Source organism: Panthera leo, chromosome D3 (assembly GCF_018350215.1).
Source record: "Panthera leo isolate Ple1 chromosome D3, P.leo_Ple1_pat1.1, whole genome shotgun sequence".
NCBI classification, from domain to species: Eukaryota; Metazoa; Chordata; class Mammalia; order Carnivora; family Felidae; genus Panthera; species Panthera leo.
The window spans coordinates 68,718,890-68,742,646 of record NC_056690.1 but is presented as its reverse complement, the minus strand read 5'-3'; the positions used below and the strand labels follow the sequence as shown (position 1 = coordinate 68,742,646).

Here is a 23,757-nt window from a genome sequence, read left to right as displayed (position 1 = left end):
TTCAAGGCTTCTGATTTATTTCCCCTGAGAGATCTGTCCAGATTAACTCTAGAAGGGTTATCTGGACAGAAGGTAATCTGTCTCCTGCTTTGCTCAGTCTAGACATTCTATTTCATTAATTTATTCAACCAGTATCGACCGAGCACCTACTCTGTGCTGGGCACTGTTCTAGTCCCTGGGGATACAGCTGTGAAGAAAGAGAATAGACACATTCCTTGCCTTTAGAAAGCTTCCATTTCCATGCTAGTTGGGGAGAGAGAAAACAGATTCACACAGAAAACTCTAAGGTGGAGCCAGATCCTGGTAAAGGCTATGGAGAAGAAGAAAGCAGGCTGCAGGGGTGTGAGGGTGGTGAGTGAGGGTCTACCCAGGACTGACCAGCTGAGACCCGGAAGGGTGCCGGGAAGAAGGGCATTCTCCCAGAAGGAAAGGCAAGGGCAAAGGCCCTGAGACTTATTTTACTGTGTTCCTTCACAGTTTTGCTTATTACGAAGCGCTTCATTTATATGATACAAATATGCTGCTGACCGATCCCATTATTTCATGTCTTTTGTTTTTCATGTCTTTATTTTGTGTGACCTCCCACACGGAAGGGAGGAAGTCCACTCGTAATTAGCAAATCTACTAAATCCCATTTAATCTGCATCCCAACAAGGAACCAAGGACCCGAGACTATACGATGCGCGAATTTGTCTGGCTCTGAAGTCCACCTCCTTCCCCAGCACCCTACTTTGCTAGTTACAAGTAAGGGCAACCCTGGAGGTTTCTTCTTTTAGGGCCTGGCCCAGGCCACCTGTAAGCTACTGATCATTGCTGGCGGCAGTGATAATGGAGCCACCAAGGGATTCTAGAAAAGAGAAAAGGTGGTTCCTAACAGCCTCTGGCCCAGATGTACAAGTGCTGCTCACACATTATTTACATCTGAGGTGGGGACAGCAGCCAGTGGGGTATCATCAGATGGGCCTGAGAGCTGGAGCAGGTTAAGGAAGATCAGTGTGGGTTCTGGGACCAGCTCCCAGGACTGGGTGCTTCCCTTTTCCCCTTCTCTCTAGCAGACAGCAGTTCTGAGAGGGGAGGGACCACGTCATATTCATGCCCCAGCTCAAGCAGCCAGCCCAGCACTTTGTGCTCCTATTGCCTGGTACAGGGTACCTGGAATGAAGTCTGGGCAGGGCTGGGCTGTGCAAACCACGGGGAGACACGGGAGCGGGGCAGGGGGTGGGGGCAGCGGCGGGCATCCAGGAGGCCAGGATTCAAGGGGCCACTTACCTGGAAATCGCCACTGGGGGTGGGAGGGGAGGGTGGGAGGAAGGCATCTTACTTAAAAAAAAACCAAAAACCAAAAACCAAAAAAACAAAGGCCAGAGGATTTAAAAATGTAGACAGAGGCACGTGGATAGGTGCAGATGCGTGTGTATCCTGCACACACAACTCCAGCCAGAAACAATTTATCCTCCCTCCACGGTCCACTCGCCAGTTTAGAAAAAGTGCGCACCCCCGCCCCTCCCCACCAAGGCCTTCAGCCCCTCCAGGTCCCCGCCTGCCTCCTGTGCGCCTCTGCAGAAAGCAGGGGCCTCTTGAAGTTCAGACATTAATTACTGAGTTAGAATATTTTTCAGAATTACAGGCATGGCCCCAGGAGATAAGAGGAAGGAGGAGGTGAGCGCGGAGGGGCGGGGCCGCGGAGGCGGGTCTGGAGGCGGGGGCGGCCGCGGGGAGCGGCCCCGCTCCCCAGCCCGCAAGGCCAAGCGCCCCCTGCAGGCGGCGCGGAGAGAGGGAGTGGGGGTTCAGCACCGCGGCCCAGGGCTGGCCCGAGGGGGCGTCCGCGGGAGGGGAGGCGTCTTACCTCCCTACCCGAGGCCTTAAACGTGGAACTCCTGCTAGAAAAACGGTCACGTTAATTAAAACTGTTTTCGGCGAAGAGGCGATAAGACCAAATCCGTCCCCTTGTGTGATTAGGAGGTTTGGTGGCGCTGACTCCCTGGGAGGGAACCGGAAGGGCTGGCAGCGATTCAACGTCGCCCTTCAAGGATGCCGAAGATCTGATGTTTATTAAAAACGGCTCCCACCTATATGTGTAAGGCTAGCCCGTTCTAAGAGAGGAGCTGTATATTTTGGAGAAAATACCCAAAGCTTGCAACACCACCACCTTCCAAAAGGGAATTGAGGAGATGTCTTCCTGAAGCCACGCTGAGATGGGTTTGGAAGTCTCTTGAGTTTTTAGACCGTTTAAAAACGGTTCTGGCGTGGAGACTGGTTTCCCTTTGGAAACCAGTGTCTGGTGGAAGCTGGTATTTTTATAACTCCAGGCTCTCTATCAGATCCTGTGTTACCATGGTTGCTAAGGGGAACACTGGCTTCAAATTTCACATTTCAGTTTGCAGAGCCTGGCTAAGGAAGTAGAACAGTTAGAGGGTGGGGGCTGGGGAGGGGTCTGGGAGTGGTGGTAGGGAGGGGGGAGGGAGACTGGGTTTTATCTCGCTGGGGGCCAGGATCCCCAGCTTCAGGGGAGGCATGCCAGCCTGTGGGTATGTGGTGGGGGCTTGGAGCAGGTCAGGGGCATCACACCAGGAGTGCCTTGGCCGCCAACTGGAGGGGGGGGGGGCGACAGCTTTGGAGGGGACAAAACTGTGGGAGTTATTTCGGCAGAGGTTACAGGAATGGTTGCTTAAGCTGGGGTATTCATAGCAGCAGCTGTTGGACCTGGAGGAGCTCTGCAGCTAAACCAGTGCCCAGGGGCTGTGTACCTGCCCCAGGAAGGCTACATTCTCAGAGGAACATTCCAGGCAGGGTCTGTGCCTAAGATTAGGGCTGGAATCAACTGTTCACGGAGGAGGGTTCTCCTGAATTTTCAAGCTTCCTTCCAGCCTGTCACTTCCTGCTTAGTCTTTTTGATCGAGGGTTACAGCAAGAAATTAAAGACGCAAGGAAGGGGTTGAGGATTGTTCTTTGCTGAGGTGCCCTCGCCAGATCTCCTGGTCTCATCTGCGTCTGGGCTCCCACCGTCCTGCGTCCCACCTCACCTCATTTTGAGCACTGCATTGTGCAGAGTTACCCTTGAGGCCCTCTGGCTAAGAAGAGCCCAGGTTTATTTGACTTTGCTATTTCAGCTTATTTCTATCCGCACGTGTGTGTAGGAGACCTTTCAGTTCAATAAGGAAGGAGCATTTTTCTCAGCATTTTTTGAATGAGCAAATATATTCTCTTTTATGCCTTCCATAGTGTTGCTCTCTGGCTTCAAAACTTTTGGAGGTTTTCAGTATCCTCTGGCGTGTCCCGGGAGCCAGCGCGGGCCCAGGACTCACCCATCAGACCCATCTTTACCGCACTGACACAGGCGGGCCACATTTATTCTGGCCCCCATGCCTCTGTTCACTTTTCTTCCTGGGGGCCTCTCTCCTTTCTCGCCAATACCTGTCCTAAAGCCCTGGCTTCCCCTCCCCTTTGCCCCCAGCAGCTGCCCACACCTCTAAGGTCCCCCCTGCCCTTCCATCTGTGCAACCCGTCAGCAGTGTTCATGGCTGCTTCATTTCTGTGGATTCGGTCACCGAGCGGGTCGTCAGCCCTTTGGAGGAGGATCACTTCACAACTTATACTCCCTCCTTCCAGTACCACTAGGAAACTCTGCAGTGCCGAAGAGAAAAGTGGCATCGTCTCAAACCAAATCACTGCTTCCTGAAGGAGCGGAGAGTCCCGGGCAAAACGTACTTGGGGTTACAGAACTAGGCGAGACCCAACTTACCCGCAGGTACCAACGAGAGACTGAAATGATTTACAAGCAACCCAGAAGAGGTCACGAGGCATTCATACAACCACCTGGCAAAGAACGTGTCCGGAGAACACGCGTAGGCCGCCCTGTGTAGACACGCATTGCCCAGGATGTTACAGGAGGAAAAACTCAGGGCGGGGCGGGGACATGGCGGGAAGTGAACCCGGCCTTGAAGGTGGGCAAGATGTCAGGCAGGAGGAGGAGGGAGATGGGGCTCCGGGAGGAGAAATGCAAGGGACCCTCGGTGGAGCTGTGGTGGGGACAGCGGCTGGAGCCTCAGAGGACTCATGTGAGGCTCTCCAGGAAAGGGGGGCTGTGTTCGATTGTGGGGGGACCCGGGTGCCCAGTTAGGAGACTTGGACAGTGCATTCCGGGTGGTCTGTGATGTGATACTTCTCTGGAGCAATGCTTGGAACACGGTTTGCTTTCAACAGTGGTACACGACAGTGCAGCTCACCAAGGGGCTGTCGTGCATTACTTGCTTTTATTTGATGCCTTAAAGCTGCAGGGTGGGTGTTAGTCCCATATTCCCATGTTACAGACAGAAAGTTGAGGTTCGGAAACATTAAAGAATTAGGTGAGGGGCACCTGGGTGGCTCAGTTAGTTGAGCGCCGACTCCGGCTCAGGTCATGCTCTCACGGTTCATGAGTTCGAGCCCCATATCGGGTTCTGTGCTGACAGGATCTTGGTGTCTCCCTCTCTCTCTCCCCCTCCCCCACTCGTGCATGTGCTCTCTCTCTCTCTCTCAAAAATAAAATAAACATAAAAAAAATTAAAGAATTAGGTGAAAGCCCCACAGGCTAGGAATGGCAGGGCTGGGATTCAAACTCAGGTCTCTCTGGGTCTTCCGGCGGCGCTCTTCCCACAGTGCTCTCTGGCTGCCAATGGCTGCTCACTAACTGCACCTAATATGCAGAGATTGGTGTCTCTTAACCTTGGCTGCACGCTGGAATCACATAGAGGGATGAAATCTTTTTTTTTTTTTTTCCCCTCTCAAACCTCATCCCCAGAATGTTTGATTAACTTGGCTGAAGTGGGGTTGGAGGGGCGGTCTGAAAAATTTTTAAGTTTTTAAAAGCTCCCCAAGGTGCAGCAGGGTCAAGAGTCCCGGGTCGCATGGGGAATAATTTCAGATCTCCGCTCCCCTTAGGGTCCATCGGTATCCTGGGCACAGTGGACCTTGGCCTCTTCTGGCCATAGTGGGCCCTGCCCCGACCCCAGCTGGGTAGCTGAATGAGGCCCCGTCTCCCGCTCTTGGGAAGGGAGGAACAGTCCCACTGGAAAGGTACCTCCGAAGAATGTTCTGCTCGACTCTCTTAGCCCTGTGAAATAGCAGAGGATCTCCACCCACACCCACTTCATCTCAGCCTTTTCCGAGGTCAGATTTCCCCTGGAGCCAAAACAATGTGAGCAATTGAATGCACGCTCACGCAAAAAGTTGAAAATGTGGCTCTCTCATTGTTGCATGGGGCAATTTCATTTCCTGAGAAGCTGGACTTGCTGCCCTCTGTGTTCTCCTCCCCAGCCTGTGCCTGCCGGCCCCTTCCAGGAGCCCAACCGGTTGCATCCTTGAGGGTGGGGTGTGTGCCCGTCAGAGACACCCCTCAGAGGCACCTGCCCCTTCCCTGCCCTTCCTCTGGAAAAGGCAGGGAGGGGCGGATGGGGTTTCTGGGGCCTGGAGGGAAGGAGAGCAAGGGAGCCAACCATAGGGAGGGGGTCAGAGGGAGGTGCAGAGGGATGAGAGATTCCTGGCACAGGGCAACCCCCTCCCTTTCTCCTTTCCTCCACTCCTGACCTCTGGCTATGGCTGCCAGACTCAGAAGAGCGCAGGAGGCTGGGAGTCACGGGTGGAGATGGGCTGGGGGATCGGAATGGAGACAGAAAGGCCGAGAGGGAGTGGGCGGAAGCAGGCCCCAAGTACATGGGGAAAGTTTGCTCAAAGGAAACAGAAGTAAGGGGTTAAAAGCCACCCCAGCATTCCCTGCCAGAGGAATTTTTGATGAAGCTTTTGAAGCAAGGTGCCCAGGGAGAAGCCTTCAATGGCATCTCAGAACAGTTTGACAAGATCACCATTGGGTCATAGAGGCGACAGCAGAGTGGAGCGAGCCAAGAGTGTTGTAGGGTCAGGAAAAGGGTGTGAGGAGAGGACCCTCCCTGCCCACCCCCCCCCCCCCGCCCCCAACCAATTAAATGGTTGGCACGTTGGCTCCAGCTGAGATGGGAGATGACGACACCCTTAGCTCAGGCCACAAACACTAATTATACCCTCCTGTGTGGGGCCCTGGCAGTCACAGTTTGGCTGAGGGCCTCAGCAGGATGAAGGGGTCCTTAGAACGCTCCTGGAAAACAGCTTGAGGGATGCCTTACCATTTCTTTGGGCCTTCTTTGATTTCATTCATTAACATTTTTCAGTTTTCAGTGGGTAAGTCTTTTACTTCCTTAGTTAAGTTCATTCCCAAGTATGTTACTCTTTCTCATGCTACTGTAAAGTGAACTGTTTTCCTCATTTCCTTTTCAGGTATTTTGTTATCATAGTGTCGAGAAATGCAGTTGATTTTTGTATATTGATTTTGTGTCTGGCAACTTTACTGAGTTCATTTATCAGTTTTAACTTTTTTAAAATTTTTTGGTAGAATCTTTAGGGTTTTCTTTTTTCTTTCTTTCTTTCTTTCTTCTTCTTCTTCTTCTTCCTTTTTTTTTTTTTTTTAGAATCTTTAGGGTCTTCTATATACAAGATCATGCTATCTGCACATGGAGACAATTTTGCTTCTTCTTTTCAATTTGGATGTTTTCTATTTCTTTTTTCTTGCCTAGTTGCTGTGGCTAGGACTTCTAATATTATGTTAAGCAGGAGTGTTAAGAGTGGACACCCTTGTCTTGTTCCTGATCTTGGCGTGGAAGATGTAATATTGTTAAAATGTCCAGACCACCCAAAGCGACCTACATATTCAATGCAATCCCTATCAAAATTACAGTCGCCTTTTTTAAAGTAATAGAACAGACAATTCTACAATTCATATAGAACCACAAAAGATTCACATAGCCAAAACAGTCTTGATACAGTTTGAAAAAGAACGTGTCAGGAAGCACTACACATCCAAATTTCAGAATATATTCCAAAGCTATGGTAATTAAAACATACGTATAGACCAATGGGACAGAATTGAGAGTCCAGAAATAAATCCATGCATATGTGGTCGACTGACCTTCTGCAAAGTACCAGGAACACACAATGGGGAAAGGATAGTCTCTTCAACAAATGGTGCTGGGAAAACTGGATATCCACATGCCAAAGAATGAAATTGGACTCTTACACCACACACACAAAAAAATAACTTCAAATGTATTAAAACTTCAGACCTGAAACTGTAACTTGTCAAAGAAACCCTAGGGGAAAAGCTTCATGACATTGGTCTTGGCAGTGATTTCATGGATAGGACATTAGAAGCACAAAAGCAAAAACAGACAACTGGGACTACATCAAATGAAAAAGTTTCTGCGCAGAAACACACACACGCACGCGCACACACACACACACATCACACACAACAGTGAAAAGCAACTTATAGAATAGGAGAAAATATTTGCAAACCACATATCTGAATGGGTTAATTTTCAAAATATATAATATATAATACCTGGATTGAAAAAAATGAGCTAAGGACTTGAATGGACATTTTTCCAAAGAAGACATACAAATGGCCAACAGGCATATGAAAAGGTGCTCAATGTCACTAATTATCAGGGAAATGCAAATCAACACTGCTTCACGTCTGTGAGGACGGCTATTATTACTATTAAAAAAAAAAGACAAGTGTTAGAGAAATAGCTATTCTGAAAGACAGTTAAACAAGAAGCTAAAAATAGAACGACCATATTATCCGCAATCCCACTCTGAGTATTGATCTAAAAGAACTGAAATCAAGATCTGGAAGAGACATTAGCACTCCTGTGCTCACTGCGGTAGCCAAGATGTTGGAACAACCTACATGTCCATTAACAGACGAACAGATTTAAGAATGTGGTATACCCATACAATGGAATACAGTTGAGCCTTGAACGCAGGGGTTAGTGGCACTGACCCCCTGTGCAATCGAAAATCCACATATAATTTTTTGACATCCCCAAACTTAACTAATAGCCTACTGTTGACCAGAAGCCTTACCAATAACATAAACAGTCAATTAATGCATATTTTGTATGTTATAGGTATTATACACTGTATTCGTACGATAAAGTAAGCCGGAAGAGAGAAACTGTAAATTACTAAGAAAATCCTAAGAAAGAGAAAATACATGGACAGAGCTGTACTGTAAAAACTCGGGATGTAAGTGGACCCCCAGGGTCCAAACCCACGTTGTTCAAGAGTCCACTGTACTATTCCACTTTATAAAAGAAGGAAATTCGGCAGTATGGGACAGCCTGAATGAACCCGGAAGACATTATGCTAAGTGAAACAAGCCAGTCACAGAAGGACAAATACTGCATATTTCTACTTGCACAGGGCATTTAACATAGTCAAACTTGTAGAAGCAAAGAATAGAATGGTGGAAGCCAGAGGCTGGGAGCAGAAGGGAGTGTGAGCTGCTAATCACCATGCACAAAATTTCTGTTATGCCAGACGGATAGATTCTAGAGATCTGCTGCGTGGCGTTGTACCTAGAGGTTAACAATAACTGTAATGTACACTTAAGAATCTGTTCAGAGGGTAGGCTACATATTAAGTGTTCTTATGACAATAACATTTCATTAACATTAAAAACATTTAAAAAAGAGGGGCACCTGGCCGGCTCAGTCGGTAGAGCATGTGACTCTTGATCTTGGGGTTTTAAGTGTGAGCCCCACGCTGGGTGTAGAGATTACTTTAAAAAAATGTTAAAAAACAAATAAAAAAAGAGCTCATGAAGCAAACGTGAGCAGTAAACAGGAGGGCAAGGAGGTTCCTGCACCTTCCAGGCACCAATTATACCCTTCAATCACTTTGAAAACCACCTTGGCACAGCCATTTGCGCTTAGACAATGAAAAGTGCTCACTGAACATGATTCTTCTCCATCCCTCAAAGAGAGATCTGATCGGCCCATGTTATTTATGGCAAAAACAGAATCAATTCCACGATGGCCTATTTGGCTTCCGCTGTGTAGCAGGCGCTGGGCTAGGGACCGAGGAAAGAGAAAGGTGCTTCATGAGGCAGGAGCAGAATGTCAAGAGCAGAGAGAGACTCCAGCAGTCAGACCTAGATTCCGAAGCAGACTCTGCTGTGTGGCCCAGAGCAAGCTGCCTGACCTCTCTGTTCTCTAGCAACCGGGGATGATAATCTTCAGAGTTAAAAGAGAAAAGAATGCATCATGTGCTTGGGACCAATGCCTTTCACTGTGCTGTTATCATGACTAAATACTAAATTGCTAAATAAATTAAATACTAAATTACCCAATACTAAAATACTAACTAAGGCACCACGGAAAGGCTGGAGCCTCAAGGATGGAGTGCAATGCCTTGTTCTTGGGAGCTGTCCCTGTGCTCTGCTGGGGGTGGGGGTGGGGACTTCCCAGAAGAGGGGACTTGGGCTGGGCCTGGGAAAAGGTGTTATGGCCATGAAGAGAGAGACTCCAGGGATGGAGTCCAAGGTCTCAAGCTTGAGTAACTGAGAGAACAGTTAATTCAACTAGGTCAGAGTGTGCAAGGAAAGGCCCAGGGACTCCCTCCAGGGCAGGGTGCCTCTCAGAGCCCTCGGTGGCCTCCAGTCTGAAGGGGCTTTGGGGCCAAGCGCACACTCAATCTTAAAGGGGCGTGGGGGTCAGTGAGCCCCAGGTCCAGCGAAGGTGGCCTCTGTGAGCTGAGGACCCCAAGGTTGTGGTAGGGCTGTGATGATTTTCTTCCTCTTAGGTTTGTGCTAAATGAGACTTTTCACACCAAGACGGCCCATGGGTCTGTGTTTTATTCAGGAGCTAGAGGAAAGGGGAGGAGGAGAAGCCATGGAGGTGTGCAGAAGCAGGGGATACAACGGGTGGCCCATGACTGTAAGAAAAGGCAACTGGGTGAGTTCTGGGGTTGCTGCCTGGCTGTGAGGGGGCAGGAAGTAAGGGTCTGGGCCCACACCAGGACCTGGACTGTGCAGGAAGGCCTTGGGGAAGAGCTCTGGCCACATCTTCTTGGAGGGGCTTGAGGCATGACCTGGATGTGTCTAGTGGGCAGCCGGCAATGTGGGCCTGGGGTGGTTCTGGGAATTGGGAGGACCCAGGGTAGGGGTGGGCCCAGTAGATTGGGGGTCGGCCATCTGCATGGCTTCAGGGGAATACCCTAAGCTCTTCCACGGAGAGAGAGGCAGCAGCAGTGGCTTTGACTTCTAGAAACTTCTTAGAGCTGGCCCAACCTGCTTTGGGAATGTCAGTCAGGCCTAGGTGTGAGTGTGTGTGTGGGACAGATAAGGTAGGGGAGGCAGCAACAGATTCTGCAAATTCAAGTGTCTATCTCCAGGGAGCTGGCAAAGGCACAGGGCCCCCCTTCATGCCCCCATCTTTTCTTAAGGCCCTGTTTTAGGGAAGCTAAGTTCTCTATTTATTGGAAAGAGCCCTAGATTGGTCGATGAGAAGCTCCAGGCCAGCTCTGGCACTGACTGGCCCTGTGTCCCTCTGGGCAGGGCTCTCAGCCTCTGTGCCCCTTTAAGATTGGGCATGTGCCCAGTCCTAAGTCAGCCTGGAGGACACCCAGCTCTCTGAAAGCCACCGTGCCTAAGAACAAGTCCCTTGGGCATTTCCTTCCACACCCTGACCTACTTGTCCTGGTGCTCTTAGCACCCACTCCACACCGTGTCTTTCTCCCTAAACCCCTTCAGGGCCAGCAGCATGATCCCGCTCTACAGGTCAGGAGCCAAGGCTCAGGGCAGGTGAGCTCTCTCCTGAGACGGAACGGCCGAAAACCGGCAGAGGCAGGATTTGAGCCCCGGCCTGGTACTCTTGAACCACCTCACCGTGGGCCCCGAGCAGACAGCTTGGAGCACGGGGCTCCGGTTTCCTCTTTTCCCAAAACGGTGAAAGCCACAGATGAACTATTTACTCTTCAAGTTTACCGTGAGCGTGGCAGGCACTTTTGGGTTTGTGACACCGTCCTGAAAGGTTTCATGTGCCCAACAAGCGTGCATTAGGGGAAGCTCCTCGGTTTCTGCGCAGATCTCCTGGCACCTTCCGGATCTCACACCCGAAAGTTCGCGCTACCTCAGGCGGTGTTAGAAGCGGCCTGGCAGCCAGGGCCGGCGCTCGGCTGTAGCCCTGCCTCCTGCTGCTCGGGGAAGCAGGTGATGGCAACACCAGGAGGTGCCCAGATCACGCAGAGGGAACGTGTCGGGGCAATCCAGGTCACTGCCCTCGAACAGCGCTGCTCCCTGCCTTGAGCTGGGCTGCCAGGGGCACAGGGCAACTCAGGCAGGGGTGGGAGGACCCCAAGAGGCCATCCTGCTTCCAAGAGGGCCGCCTTCCAGTCACCCCCGAGGGATGGCAAACGCAAAGCTATGGCCTCTCGTGGTGCTGCGTTCAAGTTTGCGACGCTTTGAGAACGACACACGGTTGGAAGAGGCCGTTTTCTGATTCTGAGAAAGAACTCTGAAATCAGGCACGTTCGTTAAGAAGTACGTCTGGCTACGAGACTGACGGGTTTCCAAGGTGCCCGGGGGAGGTCCGCGTGCTCTGCTCTAGCCAGCATCTGCACCGCCTGGGGCGAGCACCCTGCTCCCTAGAAGTGGATGCTTCCCAGACATTCACAAATACCCCTTCCCTTCTCTTACACTGCTCTATTATCTTCTTCCTTTCAAAAACACAAAAAATGTCCCTTGACGTCACCCCTCCCCTGTAGGTGACAGGTTCCTCTTTCCCTGTTGCCTTTCACAGAAACACTTCTCCAAAGACTTGTCCGCACGCACGTCCTCACCTCCACTGACTCCGCAGCGTGGCCTCACGTGGCGTCCGTGCTCGCCCCACTGACACCGCGGGCCCCCGACCTCCTTGTTGCTAAACCCCGGCCGCTTCTCTGGCTGGTCGGATTGACCCCCCCTCTGCCGCTCCCGAGGCTGCTCCTCCCTAGGTCCCAGGGCCGCTGCTGGGAGTGGGAGGGGGCAGCACATGTGACGGGTTGGCACCAGCTCCCGGTGGGATGATTCTCAGCCCTCCTGGAGCCTCCTCTGACCCGCGCCCTCCTGGCTGGCCTTCCTGCCTCCTGGCCACTCCTCCATCTACCCCCACTCCGTGGGTCACCCCATCTGGTCCCCCGCCTGGAGCACCAGGTGCACACTGTCACTTTACACGACGCTCAAGTCCATGTCCCCAGGGATCCCGATGGCTTCCTGATCTCCAGACACTTCTATCTGAGCAACCGCGGGACAGCTCCCTGGTGACGACGAGGTCACCCAAACAGAAGAAAACGACTCCTGGTTTTCATCCCCACTGGGTTTTTCTTCCAGGCCTTCCCATCCCAGAAAATGGCGCCACCAGGCCGATGAACCGGGAGCCCACGTCCCTTCCTCCTTTCCCCGAAATCTCACGTCAGCAGGTCCCGTTGGTTCCAACTCAAAAACATAACTGGAATACAGTCCCCCTCCACACCGTCACGGCTGGGTTCCGAGCCACCACCCTGTCACCAGACGACACCAATGGCCCCGTAAGGCGCTCCCGGCTTCTGTGTTTGTCCTTTCCAATTCTGGCCCCCGGGCGTAGCCAGGGTGACCTCCTGCAGTGGTAGGGCAGGCCGCCCCTGACCTGTATCTGGTAGGGCAAGGCCACCCCTGACCTCTTGCTTCTCAAAAGCTTCTCGGCAATTCTTATTTCTTTTTTTTAGGTGAAATTTAGAAGCAAATAATTCAACGGCAAACCAATCCAGACCAAAGATCTACTCATTCAGTTCATACTTCCTGGAGGCCTCCTCCCTGCAGGCAGCATTCTAGATTGTGAGGTCTGAGTTAACAATCCTTCCCTTTGGACGGCTCTTGCCCTTTATACAAACCGAGTAAATTACAGCCTGGCTTTCGTAAACAGAAGCCCGGGGACTTACGTTTCTCTTTACCAAGCGATTGATCGCGCGGTAAGTGGTACCGGCCCCGTAGCTTTCCCCGGGCATCCGGGTTTTGCTTACAGACATTCCCAGGTGACGTTGTCGGCGCCGGTCGCTTACCTCCCTGAGGCAGGTGTAGATGGGGCAGACGAGCACGCGGAAGGGCTCGCCCGTGCTGCTGCGCATGGTGCCGAACACCTCGCACAGGAAGGTGATGAAGCCAAGCCAGCGCTCCACGTCTTGCTGCTGCAGCTCCTCCCGCACCGTGAAGTCCTTCTGCGGAGGCACAAGAGACCGGGTCAGCCTCGCCAAGGTCAGCCTGCTCAGCCGTAGCGCCCACCGGCTAAGGGCTAGTCCGAGGCAACTGGTCAACCCCATGCTTTCAGTGGCTGGAGGGTGACTGCTGGGGACTCCAGAGCCACCCCGACCTGCGTCCACAGCGCCTCTTCCTCAGTTTCCAGATTGGGGGCCCGTCAGCCTTGCCTCGCTGACCCCAATAGCGAGGTGGGGGAGTGAGATGAAGGCGAGATGACACCTCTCCCAGAGTCATCGTCTCGCCCATTCCACCCGCTCTGGTTAACCTCCAAAGCACCTTTGGAGTCAAGTACCCTAACTGTTCATATTCGATCATCACAATGATCCCATGAGGTAGGTCCTATTATTGCCCCATTTTATAGATGGTGAAATGGAGGTTAGAGAAGTTATCCAATTTGCCCATGGCAGAGCTGGGATTTGAACCCAGATCTGCCTGCTCTGGACACCAAGCTTTTCTTCCTCTTCCTTTTTATTTTTATTTTCTTTTAAAAGTTTTCAGTGTTTATTTTTGAGAGAGAGAGAGAGAGAGAGAGAGAGAGACAGAGGGGGAGGGGCAGAGGGAGAGGGAGATAAAGTCTGAAGCAGGCTCCAGGCTCCGAGCTGTCGGCACAGAGCCCCACGAGGGGCTCGAACGCACAAACGATAAGATCATGACCTGAGCTGAAGTCGGACGCTTAATTGACTGAGCTACCCACGTGTCCGTAAATGTTTGTATATTTTTGAGAGAGAGAGAGGGAGAGAGAGTGCAAGTGGGGAAGGGCAGAGAGAGAGAGGGAGAGAGAGAGACGGGGACAGAGGAGCCGAAGTGGGCCCTGCACTGAGAGCAGGGAGCCCAGAGGGGCGGCCTGGTGGTGTTTTAGGTACCTGTGAATGAATACATGACTTTGCCCACCACCCTAGGCCTATAAAGGGCCCTGGACTGCTGTCCTAGAAGTCATGAATCTTTAGGTCATTTCATTCTCATTAGCCTGTGTTTGTCCCACTATATCCTTATGTGGTCAGAGCAGAGGCAGACATTAGTGTTTCAATGTTCGAATGGGAGAGACTAAGGCTCAAAGAGGTTAAAAGACTGGATCGAGGTCACTTAGCATTGGAATCTGAGTAAGAACCTCCGCCCTACCATTGCTCTCGAAATACTGGCCTGAAGGCTCTCAGCCTTGGTTGCACGCTGGGGTCACCTGGAGGAACCTGGAAGCTACAGATGTTTGGGCTCCGCTGCAGAGAGGTTTGTGTCGCTGGCCACGGTGGGGCCAGGACCCTGGTAATCCGTGAAAGCCTCCAGGTGATTCCGTTGTGCAACCGTGGCTGAGAACCACAACGCCCGGCCTTTATAAAGTGCCGACCTGGGAGTCAAGTCGGGGCCCTCTATCAGTGCCTGAGTTATCCTTTCCCCATCTCCCAGAAAAATGCCTGTGCAGGCGGACGTAGAAGAAGAAATCCCCACGACAACACTGAGAAGGAAGATAACAGTTCACCAACAGACTCCTCACCAGACTCGGGAGGTTGACGCCAGTAACTAAAATGCTGTCGTGAAGAAGCTCTCTTTGCCCGGGGCAGCTTAGCCTCCTCCCCAGAAGACCAAAGTCAAGGGGTAGATGGGCAGGCAGCTTGGCCTTCAGCCGTTCCCTGTCGGCCCCTGGCTGGTAGGCAGTCTGTGGCTGCTTTCGCACCCCGTCCCGCGCACCAGGGCAGCTCCTACCAGCACTGCTCTTGCCCTGGTCACTAGGGATTCAGGGGCCGAAGGCACCCTGTGTCCTCAGAGGCACGATACTATCAGGCAAAGCGCTCTCAGTCAGGAAAAGGCTTGGGGCTGTGCATACCAGAAGCCAGAGTTTAAAAAACCGATCACATCTGATCAAAGAACTACAGCTTGACTCAGTTTCCTCCTGGTAATCAGTGGCCCCAAGAGAGGATTCTGTTTGGGGCTGGCAAAACGCACTAGGAATCTGAACACCTGCTAAATACTGGAAATCACACCTGGGGTGTGCCATGAAACCACCCACAGAGAGGAAGACTCGACCGCTGCCACAGCAGACATCGAGAATTCCAAGGATGAGCCATACGGCTAACCCCAAAACCAAACTGAGCCTCTGTCATTCAAGGGTAAGGGAAGAGAAAAGCAATGTGCCCTCTATGGGAAGAGCCTGCACCGCAGAACAGGGGCTCGCTACCCTGAAGGCCTAATGGTAATGCATGGCTTTGAAAATGAAAACAAGGTGCCAAGAATAAATAAAGTTAAAAATTCAAGTACAAAACATGGTGGGCTTTTAGGTCCCGAAGGGCAATAGCATGGGTTCTGTGACAGGTGGAGGGGCATTCACAAGTGGGGATCACGACTCGCTAGAAGCCCCAAGCAGCGAGGAAGTGTTAAGATGGGAGCCAGCGTTCGGGGGGGAACCGAATGGGAATGAGGAACACAGTGGCGACATGGGGACGTGAGGTGAAGGCAACAAAGGACGGAATGGGTTCTGCAGAAAACGTCGTACGTAAGACAAACTTGGAAAACAACTAGAAAGCTGAAGATGGATGAAAAGGAAATGAAAAAGGAGAAGACTGAGTGGACGGATGTCTCACCTATGAATTACAGAGGTTTTCAAAAAGGATCCCAGAATAGATGGGATACAGAGACCAGAGCGAAACACTTTGAGTTGAAAACCAGAAGTCAAAGAATACACTCTTCGGGTGGAAAGGGCGCACGGCGTTCCGGAGCCCCACCATTGATACTTAGCAGGAGAATTTTCTTTTTTAATTTCAAGAAAAAGAAAAATTCTAAAAACAGCTTTGATCGGGGCGTGGGGGGGGCGGGGGCGGGAAACAACCCTAGGTTTCTTACAAAGGAACAAAAATGTGGTTGGCCTTACACTTCTGTATTTGATGTTAAAACTCAGAGACACCGAGGCAACATCTTCGTTTGTTTGAGGGGGAAAAGAACACACAGAGCGCCGAGCAAAAGCAGGAGAAACGCATCTTACATAAGTAAATGTTCTTCAAAGTCCTACCTACGTGCTTAATAAGGAAGGAAATTCTGACACGTGCTACAACACAGGTGAACCTGGAGGACATTATGCTAACTGAAATATGCAAGCCACAAAATGACAAATACCGTATGATTCCTCCTCCACAGGTAACTGGAGAAGTCGAAATCACAGAAACAGAAGGCAGAATGGTGGTTGCTGGTGGCTGGGGAGAGAGGGGACGGGAGAATTGCTCGATGGGTTAGAGTTTCAGTTCCGTAAGATGAAAAAGTTGTGGAGACTGGTTGCACAACAATGTGACCATAGCTAACATGATGGAATTGCACACATATAACCGGTCGAGATGGTAAATTTTACTTATGTGGTGTTTTCTGTTGCCGCAGTGAAAAATCATTTAAACATGTAAAAGCTTTCTTAAGAGCATGCCCAGACAACAAAATTTAGACTCAGCTTGAGGAAATCAGAGTAGAGCAAGACCAGAAGTGAAAACTGAAACGAGGTAGACAGACTGATGAAGTTAAAATAAGTAATTATAACTTTGGTTGTAAGATAGAATCAAAAGCCGGAAACAGTCCTTGAAAGAGAAGCTATTTGATCTTTAAACGAAATCTGAATAAGAATCTTATAGTAGTGGTGATTTAATAATCTAAGATTAAATTACTGAAGACTGATAAATACTGGTAGAAAGGAACAGAAGACTGTAAGGCATACACATTTCATAATTTAGACCCGAAGGATTCACAAGCTATTGTGTTTTCCTTAAGTACGGTAAACATAGAAATAGAAGTTAAACTATGACTTTGAAAATATTAAAAATAAACACTAGTAACCATTGGCCACACTGAAACAGGATATATAAAATAAATGGATGGGTAAAAATAATGGTGGGAAAATAAAAATAGAATGAAAACACTAGTAAAATCAAAGTAGTTTTCAAGACAACAATAGTTAAGTAAAATAAAAAAGGTTTTATATATATATATATGTATAATTACATTCATAATAGATAACAAGAAAGATTATATACTACATAGCATCGACTCAAATACATAAAACAAAATCTCTTGAAACATAAGAAAAAAAAGAAGAACAGTATTTGGAAATGAAACCACCAGTATTCCATGGCTAATGGACAAAATTCAATCACTTAGATGGTTTCAATAATGTAATTAATAAGACTAAAGGGAAACTAGCCTCATGTAAATTGTGATTCACTACAAATTTCCAAGCACAGAGATTCTATTTGGGCCAAGAATTAAGAGCGATAAAAGAACAGCCAATTACTTGGGTGTTTAAAAATAGTCTCCTAAAGAAAGATGGAATGAAGAGATCCTCAAATATATGATAATAGATTAGGAAATAGAGAGTTATAAACACTTGCGGGATGTGGTCAAAGCTATAATGAAAGGTAAGTTTATAGTCTTAACTATTTGGGCTATTCAAAAGAGGAAGCAAATACATCATCCAAACCTATTCTGTCCAGTATGGTAGCCACTCGTGACATAGGACTACTGAGTGCTTGAAATGTGGTCATACAAACTGAGATGTGCTGTAAGTGTAAAATAGAGGGGAGATGTTAAAGACTTAGTATCAAAGAATGTAAATGTCTCATATTTAAAAAATACCAACTACATGTTGAAATTTTGGATATACTGGGTGAAATATGTTATTAAATTCGAAATTACACATGTGGAGCAGGCTCCTGGATGGCTCAGTCGGTTAAGCTGTCTGGCTCTTGATTTCGGCTCAGGTCATGACCTCATGGTTTATGGGATCAAACGCCACGTTGGGCTCTGTGCTGAAGCATGGAGCCTGCTTGGGATTCTCTCTCTCTCACTCTCTCTCTACCCCTCCTCTCCCACCTCTCTCTGTCTCTCTCAAAGTAAATAAGCTTTTATTAACAAGGTTCTAGTAACTAAGGAAATATATGAAAGGACGTAATAGAGATAAAGCCCAAAACTAATTAATTAGAAAACAGAGAAAGGAAATTATGTAAAACCAAGAAAGAAGAAACAGAAATAAAGCAGAAATACAGTCAAAATATTAAAAAAGATATACAGTAGATAAAAATGTAATAAAAGCTATTTACAACGCTGCGTTGATGATTTGGGGGAAAATGATAAAACAGGCGATGTTAAAAAAAATAAATATAACCACACTTTACTTAACATAACCACACTTTACTTAAAAAATCAATAAAAAAGTCAGAAAAGATAAAAATCATAAAACAAAATGAAAAGTTCTGAATTTGGAGGTCTCTAAACTTATGATTTTTATAGGTAAGTTGATTCAAATTTTCAAAAAATTAGATAGCTGCTCTGCTATGTTGACTGATCTAGAACATAAAAAGATAAGTTTTTCCAGTTTCCTATTACCCAAATCTCAGGATAGTATATTACAAGCAAGCAAGTCCATGGGCTTATCTCTCTGATGTGAGTTGATGTGAAAGTCCTAAATGAAATGCTAGTAAATAGATCGTTATAACCAAGTAGATTTTATGCCGGAAAGGCAAGGACGATTTAGTATTAGGAAATCTATCAACATAATATATTACATCAATAGGCCTAATTAAAAAATTGCAGCAACGTCCATGACCCTTGGAAGGAGATAAAATGATTTGATGTGGTTATGCGTATGAAAAACCCAGGAGAACCCTCTAATAAAGATTCGAATTAAGAAGACAGTTTAGCCACTAATTAATTAATAAGAGTATTTAGACCCAAAATTAATAAACAAAAATCAACAGCTTTTTAAAATAAGATTAACCAGTGAGATATTTTAGTGCACAAAAGCTCATTTTTTAAAACAACAAAAATACTTAACTAACATTATTTAGAAATGTGCAAAATTTCTACGAAGAAAATTGCAAAACCAAACTGAGAGATTCCGGACAGTCTTCAACAAATGAAGAAACACACAATATTCCTTAATGGGTAGATAGCATTATAAAGATAGTGATTCCCTGTGAAATAATTCACAAGCGTAACTTTGGTTTGTACTCCATATTCCAATGGGAACTCTTTGGAGGGAAAAGGGCTTAAAAAAATAATCCTAAAAGTAATTTGAAAGAGTACAGGAGAAAAGCTAAAATCAGAACCATCAAAATTGCAAAGAGTCATACGGGTTTTCACCTATCCTAAAGCTTTAATTCGAAAGGGTGTGGAACCGACATAAGAATGGATAGTTAGATCACATAGCTTAGAAACAGATTTGGTATCCATAAGGATTTATCACATGGTCCCCAGAGGACCACAAATCAGTGGCAAAGGGAGCATTAGTCACTCAGGCAACAGTACAGGTACAGCTGTCTAAGTACGGGAGTTGGGGGGGATAATACTTTAGAGTCTCCCTTCACACTGGGCCCTAAAATGAATACCAGATGGAATAAAGAGGTAAACCTTCAAGAAAAAAAAAAAAAAAAAAAAAAAAGAGACAAACCACATGAATTTGAAGAAAATTAGATCGAGAATAAAATTTCTGGATGGAGAAGGGCTTTCCACATTAACACAACAAAGGAATGCATCAAAATATTACAAACACACTTAGAAGGCAATTAATAGTCTGGGAAAAAAGTCTGTAATAAATGTGACACAGGGCAACAGTCAGTCTATGAACACCTTGATCAAATTTGTAATACAAGTACTAAATCCCTCATGGACGAATGGGAAAAGGCCATTAAAGGATAATTCACATATGAAAACATAAATTGCTGATAAATAAATAGAAACAAATTAATTAAGTCTCAGTAGCAATCAAATTCATGAAAATACCATTTTTTTCTACCTTCTATATTAATAAATTAAAAACCGGTGATGGTCAGTGCTGGTGAGGATGCGGTGAGATAGACATTCATATGCGTGCTGTGTAAATTGGTTATACGTTCCTAAAAAGATCCTAAAATAAGCCTTCAAAGTGTTCTTATTGTTTGATTTAGTGATTGCACTTGGGGATAATTATCATAAGGCAGTATTAATAGTAACAGGAAAAATAAGCTTAACAAGCACAAAAATTCAACAACCTAAGTATCCAACAATAGGAGAATGATTAAGTAAGCGATAATCCTTGCACCCATTAAAAATTATGTTTATGAGAAGTTTATAACACCATGGGAAAATGGCTATATAACGTTAAGTGAAAAAACCGAAAGCATAATTGCATGTAATTGCATGTAATCGCATCCACAAATTTTTTGAAAACATTTTTATTTATTTTGAGAGAGGGAGAAAGAGAGAGAGTGTGAGTAGGGGGAGGGGCAGAGAGAGAGAGGAAGAGAGAGCCGGCTCAGTGCCGTCAGCGTGGAGCCCGATGCTGGGCTCGAACCCATGAACCGTGAAGATCATGACCTGAGCCGAAATCAAGCATCAGATGCTCGACTGACTGAGCCACTCAGGTGCCCCGTGAAATTTTCTTTGAAAGGAAAAAGATGAGAAATATCCAAGGTGTAACAGTCGTTGTTTCTCAACAGTGGATTTATGGATGACCTTTGTTTTTTACTTTTTATTACTTCCTGAATGTTTCTATTCTTCTGTGAACATTTTGTTTTATAATCAGAAAAGCAGTTCCTTAGGAAGAAATTGGCAGGTTGTGACCCTTTCCCTTGATTTTTTTGACGAGGACAGCGGAACTCCTGGAGCGTTCTACAAGCTAGCGTTGACTCTCACTGGAAGGGTGGGGAAATGCGTTGTGAACATGCCCAGCTCAGAGGCCACCGAAACCCAGCTGCGTGTCTTCTCTGGGCACACATGTTGTCGGCCGCCGGCTTTTCCTCTGAAACAAGGAGCTCTTTTCTGCCAACCAAAATCGGCCGTCCCCTGGGTCTCAGCTCTGCCTTCAACATCGGCCTCTTGCATCCAGAACCAGCAAGGGGCCTCAGATTGGTGGCAGCCATTTCAAAGTCTGGTATTTGGCTTCAGGTTCTCATCTGCCTGGCAGGCTCCCTCCCAGCAACCCCTAGTGCCTTTCCCCAAACTTTAAGGCTACCATTTAAGCCCTGTTTCCTGTCTAAAACTATTTATTGACGTACTGCTATTTCCTGCACCGGCCACATCAATAAGCCCTGAAAGCCATTCAGTGTCTCAGGTTTCTCAAGGCATTCTGGGAAATTCTTCCCCGCTCTGGATAACCACATGAACTCTGGCATGATAGAGTCCTGTGGTCAAGCCCAAAACGGCTGCGTACAGGCACAGGGGGGAGACACCCCCGCCCCCAGGCAGCCACAGCACTGGGGAGATGCCATCCTGAGCGAGGGGAGGGGTAAGGCATAAGGATCACAGTGTATTCGGACACTTCCTGAAGTCCACGGGCGGCCCCACCGCTCCCTGCAAACTCACCATCATTCCCTTCTCCTTCTTTGAAAACAAACGACCCGGGGAAATGTGCCCATGCACACTCTACACCCCCAGTGACTCCGGTTTGTTTCTGGGCAGAGAGGTGGCTGGGGCTGCCATCTCCCCAGCGGGGAGGAGAAAGTGCACTCTTATTTACTTCTGGCAGGAAGTTTCTTTTTCCTGGAGAGGCTGGGATGAGACGTGGGAGGGACAGGCATTGAGGAGCTGGTGACAGCCAGCGGCAGTGAGTGGGTCTCAGCCCTTCTCCTCGGCCACTGGCTGGAGGGCTCAAAGAGAGTATTTGATGGAATTCTTTATATTGGAAAGACGAAAAGTCATTTTCGACTAGGAGGTGCTCTATTTTTATTCGGCGCAGGCTTTCACTTCCTTCAGGCTTCTGCTTCGGTGTCAGCCACTCAGGGAGGCGCCCCTGCTGCCGACTCCCTCTCTAAAGTAGCAGTCCCCCCAGAGGCAGGGGAATTCCCAAGCCCAGAGCTGGTCCGGAGAGGAAACTAGAGCCTAGCTAGATCAATCTCCCGTGGCCTGAGACAGAGAATCCTGGATGTGCCATTTCCTGTCCTTTTCTGGGCTGGGGCCTCCGGGCTCCACCAGACCCCTCTGCAGCCTTATGAAAAGGGATTCAGGGAAATTAAGCCACCTCAGGTTGGTTTCAGTGGCTTCGTACCAGAAGAAGTGATGGCTGTAAAAACAGGCCCACCTTCTGTGACTGAACAGTGGATCCCTGGGCTCCAGGCAGGACGGAATGGCGCTGGGGGCCAGGCATCAGGACACATGGCCGGGCCGGGTCGGTAAGGAGAATGGGCTGAGGCTGGGTGGGCATGCCTCCAGCACAGGGCCAGGGTCAGGGGAGGAGAAGGGAGGAAGGGCTATCTGGTAGGCATCTTTGTCTTGGCCAGGCTGCCTCCGGCAGCCCACACACCCTGCCTCTCACACACCCACTTGGGGCAGCATCATGGAAGGATCACCCAGGGCGTGGCGTCCCTCCGACTGGGTCAGAGAGACCTTCTTGGCTTCAAAGAGTGACGCGTGCGGTGTATCTGGCGCACAGTAGGTGTTTAACAAGTGGCGGAGAGACCTCTTGGTCATCGCATCCTGAGTCATTCTGTCCACCAAAGCTGGCCCCGGACCTGGCTGCCCCCCATCCTTCTGGCAGGCTGTGGGTGCAGCCCCGGCCGAGAGGCATGCTCACCAGGCTGCACCCACAGCTGGCCATCACGGCCACACTGTGGCCACGGCTGCTAATCTTGACTCGGTCTTGTTAGGCGCTGAGGCCTGGCACTGGGGATTCACTCAGTAGTACCTCAGCTCTGCAACAGTGAGACTCTGACCCATAGGTCACTCAGGCTCGGGCCTGAGTCTGCTGTGGCTCCCCATCTTGTCTGGAGGGAGAAGGTGGCTGGAGGCCAGCGTGAGCACAGGGCTGCAGCCTTCCCCCCCATGACTGGTTGCTTGCCTGGAGTTCTGATGTCTTCTGGGCCCTGCACTGCTCCTTGGCTCTGGGCATGTCCTTTCCCACTCCAGGCGGGACTTCTCACTGAGTATCCCTGACTTGCCTGGCCCGCGGACCAGACATCCACCCACATGATGCCAAAGCCCTGGTCGCTCTCACTCTCCACTGCTTCACTCTGCTGTGCGCTGTTGGGTAGTGATCTCAGCTGGGAGTGACAGAAAACCTCCCAAACCCGCACGCGGCCTCAACTGGCTAATGGGAGGGGTGGGGTCCAAGGACACGGCCGATCCACGGGGCTCACGCAATGATGCCAGAGCTGGCCCTCCCGCTCTTGCCTCTGCCTGTCTTGGTTTTGTGCATATTAACCACTTTCTCTCCTGCCAGGGTCTCCCTTTGCGACGGCAAAGGGCAGAGATGGTGGTCAGTAGGTCCCAATCTCTATCATAATGGCTTGTGAGTGGAAGGCAGACAGACCTCCCTGTGTCCTACTGTCCAAACCACAAATCTCAGGGACAGATTCTGATCGGCCCCGCTTGTCACATGACCATCCCTCAGCTCAATCACTGCGGACGTGGACATGGGGCTCCCTGATCTGCCAGACCCATGTTGCCAATTTCGTAGCTGGGCAGGTGGGGCGCTACGACTGGTCCCCAGACCACAGATAGAGGAAACAGCTCCCCACTGCAAACACAGATCTGGGTCTGGGACCATCACTGTGGCTTTCACACATGCCTGAAACTCTCCTGAGCATCATGTCAAATGCCCTGCCTGCATGTTGGCGGGTACTATAGCCCTTTGAGTCCCACTCAAAAGGATGAAGAGAGAATAACGTTATTGGATGATCTTGAATCTGCTTGAATCA

General features: G+C 48.9%; 1 protein-coding gene across 7 annotated transcripts in view; it reads right to left on the bottom strand.

Moving 5' to 3' along the window:
* Positions 1-23,757, bottom strand: part of CTIF (cap binding complex dependent translation initiation factor) — a 294,145-nt gene that overhangs the window by 27,424 nt on the left and 242,964 nt on the right. For all 7 annotated transcript variants that reach the window (XR_006195575.1, XR_006195576.1, XM_042911713.1 and 4 more), the window contains exon 10: positions 12,928-13,083. Coding sequence is in view for 5 of the 7 variants with exons in the window: in XM_042911713.1 (XP_042767647.1) it covers positions 12,928-13,083 (156 nt within the window). In the remaining 2 variants the exon portion in view is untranslated. The remainder of the gene's footprint in view (positions 1-12,927; positions 13,084-23,757) is intronic.